The sequence below is a fragment of the Suricata suricatta genome, chromosome 4 (assembly GCF_006229205.1).
Source record: "Suricata suricatta isolate VVHF042 chromosome 4, meerkat_22Aug2017_6uvM2_HiC, whole genome shotgun sequence".
NCBI classification, from domain to species: Eukaryota; Metazoa; Chordata; class Mammalia; order Carnivora; family Herpestidae; genus Suricata; species Suricata suricatta.
In genome coordinates, this window is record NC_043703.1 from 134,449,427 (window position 1) to 134,453,067 (window position 3,641).

General features: G+C 47.5%; 1 protein-coding gene across 1 annotated transcript in view; it reads left to right on the forward strand.

Annotated features, from left to right (window-relative positions):
- The window catches only part of CDKL4 (cyclin dependent kinase like 4), a 35,402-nt gene that overhangs the window by 24,932 nt on the left and 6,829 nt on the right, over positions 1–3,641 (forward strand). Inside the window, exons 6-8 of the mRNA XM_029938551.1 lie at positions 1,078–1,168; positions 2,302–2,499; positions 3,437–3,519. Of these exons, the coding sequence (XP_029794411.1) occupies positions 1,078–1,168; positions 2,302–2,499; positions 3,437–3,519 (372 nt within the window). The remainder of the gene's footprint in view (positions 1–1,077; positions 1,169–2,301; positions 2,500–3,436; positions 3,520–3,641) is intronic.

The window sequence follows — 3,641 nt, forward strand, 5'->3', positions numbered from 1 at the left end:
CCCGACGCGGGGCTCGAACCCACAAACTGTGAGATCCTGACCTGAGCTGAAGTCGGACGTTCAACGGACTGAGCCATCCAGGCGTCCCGAAGAACATCATTTCCATCTGTTTGCTTGTTCCGGAGGGAGGCGCGGAAAGATCAAGTTCTGAGGAGCAGGGCCTGAGTTGTGTTCGGGGTGGGGGTGGGGCCGGGGGCTCCCTAACGCGGAACAGCCAGCCCTGGAATGGCGATCAGTGAGGCTCACCCTTACCCGCCTTCACCCTTACCCGGCTTGACCCCTGTCCCACTGAGGGCCATCACAGTGAGGCAGCCATTTGTAAGGTCTCCATCGGTAGAGAAATAGCGGGGGGCCTCTCGGGGGTGTACCTTGGGGCCAGGGCGCCGTGTGGGCCTCTCTCGGGTCCGCTCTCCGCCGCCGAGGACAAGTGCGTGGTCCTCGAGCCCTGACGCCGAAGGCTTCGGCGTCTCTCCAGAAGTAGGTGACCTTACGTCTCCCCTTCCCTAGGACAGGGTGGCTTCTTCCTGCCATGCGGCGTAATTACTAACAGAGCCCCTCTCACACATCCCGATTCCAGCGGTAAATAATACGGTTGCTCTAATTACAAGCCAATTTCTAAGCGAATTTTTTCTTCGTTATCATTCAAATCTTTGCCCAGTGCCTCACATCTGCAAAACTGGTTCAGCCTAGGCTGTGATTCTTGGATAGCAGTTATCAGAGCTGCACTGAGTCTAATCCCATCAGGAGCTTTAGCTCGTATAGTTTAAGTAGAGCGCAGGAAAAAGTGGAAGAAATACTTATGTGACACCACCTTCTCCAAGAAAAAGACTCCGTTTTTATATCTAACAATTATGATATCAATTTCTTCACTTACATAGCAGCATTTTGACTTTTCTCTTTTGGTGTGATAGGATTTACAAGTGAAAATTTGCCAATTAAAGTTCTTTTAGAAAAATGAAGGAAAAGCATATTTGTTTTAATCTCATAGGCTGTTTTTTTCGTTTAAACTGATAGTTACTGTTTGTTATGCTTTGTCGCTTTGATGGCTCAGAGAAATGATCCAATGTTATCTTACAGTGTATTCACAGAGATGTAAAACCTGAAAATATCCTAATAACTAAGCAAGGAATAATCAAGATCTGTGACTTCGGGTTTGCACGAATTCTCAGTAAGTAGCAATTTTTTAAGTTTATTTATTTTGAGAGGCAGGGGAGGGGCAGAAAGGAAGAGAGGGAGAGAGAGAGAGAGAACCCCAAGCGGGATCTGTATTGTCAGCACAGAGCCCTATGCAGGGATCAAACTCACAAACTGTGAGATGATGACCTGAGCCCACATCAAGAGTCAGAGGCTTGAATGACTGAGCCACCCAGGCACCCCATAAGTAGCAATTTCTTATGGACTTGTACAATGCAGAGGGTTATGAAACGATTTAAGGTCTTGCTTTAAATACTGAATGTATGCTAAATGTGATGTTGTTATTATTCAAAGAGGAAGAGTTCACTTTTACCTTCTAGCCAGGACATGGGTTTGCACTTCAACTGTGCTCCGCTCCACTAAAATTTACTGGAAGTCACCTGTATGTGCTCTGCCTTGTAGAGGAGAGGAAAAGAACTATAAGACGCATTTCTGCTCTTCATGCACTTATAATCTGAAGTAAAAGAAACAAAAGAATAATACAAAATGATTGGCAAAGAAGCACCAAAGTGAGGGTCCAGATGGTTCCCTGAGGGAGGTTCCCTGTGTGCTGGAGAGGTGGGGACAACCTGTGTAGTTGGTAAGACTGCAAGAGTAGACGGAAAATTAAGGAGAGATTCAGAGGTGGTGCTAAGGAAAAGGAAGTCATCCCAGTTGTGCGGGTGGAGGTAACCAAAGGGAAAGGGGAACAGATCATCATTTCTCCCTGAATCTAGAACCATATGGCAGGCAAGACCTGTACTTGCAACAACCCATTGCAAGGCAGGTGTGCCCATAATCAGTATCCTGAGAGGACCAGGCACAGGCGGCTTTGCAGTGCACTTGGAAGTTGGTTTGAACTTGAAGTTGCATTACAGAGATCCTCGTTCTCAACCACCTGTCTGTGTGGGATTATAAAGATGCTAACCAGCTGAGGGGCCCCCGGGATTTGAACCTAACTGTCTGCATGCACAGTGGAACTATTTACTCAGCGCACCACCGCACCAACAGTTAGGAGTCCCGTGGCCTCCGAGGTACCAAAGCTTGCCTGACCGCCTGATCCGCTCTCCGGAGTAGCTCACACATTACAAGAATGTGACCCACTGGATCTGACTGACCCCTTTGTAGTTCCAGGAGATGCCTACACCGATTACGTCGCTACAAGATGGTACCGAGCTCCTGAACTTCTGGTGGGGGACACGCAGTATGGTTCCTCAGTAGACATATGGGCCACCGGTTGCGTTTTTGCAGAGCTTCTGACGGGCCAGCCACTGTGGCCTGGAAAATCCGATGTGGACCAGCTGTATCTGATCATCAGAACACTGGGTACGAGTGGCATTTTATGGCTTACGACGTTGCTAAATTGTTATAGCAATAGTACGTTACTCTAAGGAACAAGAGCTTTCTTGCTTCTCCAGAGTGCTACCCAGGATGCTTGTTCTGGGTCGTAGCCAAAGCCCAACCGATTTCCTCAATGTGGAGCCATAACTCCTCACACTCAGATTCCTTTCCAAGTCAAGTCAAGTAGCCATGGAATAAACCACACACTTATTTCCACATTAGGCTAAGACAGGGACCAGGATATGAGTCATCCGCATAGAGCTTACTCGAAGAGAGATTTGATCAAATGCAATTTCTGCCCACTGTACGGGAGGAGTCTTGCCCCTTTGCTGCAGAGCAGGGTCAGCAGACTTTTCTATAACGGGCCCGATGGCAAATATTTTAGGTTTTGTAGGCTCTACCATCTCTGTTGCAACTCCTTGACTCTGCTCCTTTGTATAGCACTTAAGAATTTACGGATCACTGGGGCGTCTGGGTGGCTCAGTCAGGTAAGCATCCAACTCTTGATTTCAGCTTAGGTCATGATCTCACGGTTCATGAGATCGAGGCCCGCCTCGGGTTTGGCGCTGACAGCACAGAGCGCCCCCGCGCCCCAGGTTGTTAAACTTCTGAGCCTCGTTTTCCTCACTGGTGCAGTGGAGATGAAAAATAGCAACTACTGTGGGATGGTCATGAGAGCTCGTGTGTAAAGCCCTCGGCACGGGTGTCTTACCTCCTCTCTCGATGGGAGATGAAGGGCACAGAGAGGCGCCCAGAACTGACCTTCCATGAGAAGGCGTGATTTTGCAGCGATTCCTGCCTCCCAGTCTGAAAGGAACGATCAGGCTCAGTAGTTCTGGTCACCTGGACCTCAGAAGTTAACCACTTAAACACTTTTATTTTTATTAAGTTTATGATGTGTTACATGGTTTGTGTTTTACAGGAAAACTGATCCCAAGACATCAATCTATCTTCAAAAGTAACCAGTTTTTCCATGGCATCAGTATTCCTGAACCAGAAGACATGGTAAACTTGCTCAGTTTGGGATGTGTTGTTACTTGTGTTGCAACCTTGTTTAAAGGGGTATTTTTTAAGAAGTATCTGTACTTTTGGCTCCTGTTTTCCTTCTAAAACACACTGACACATAT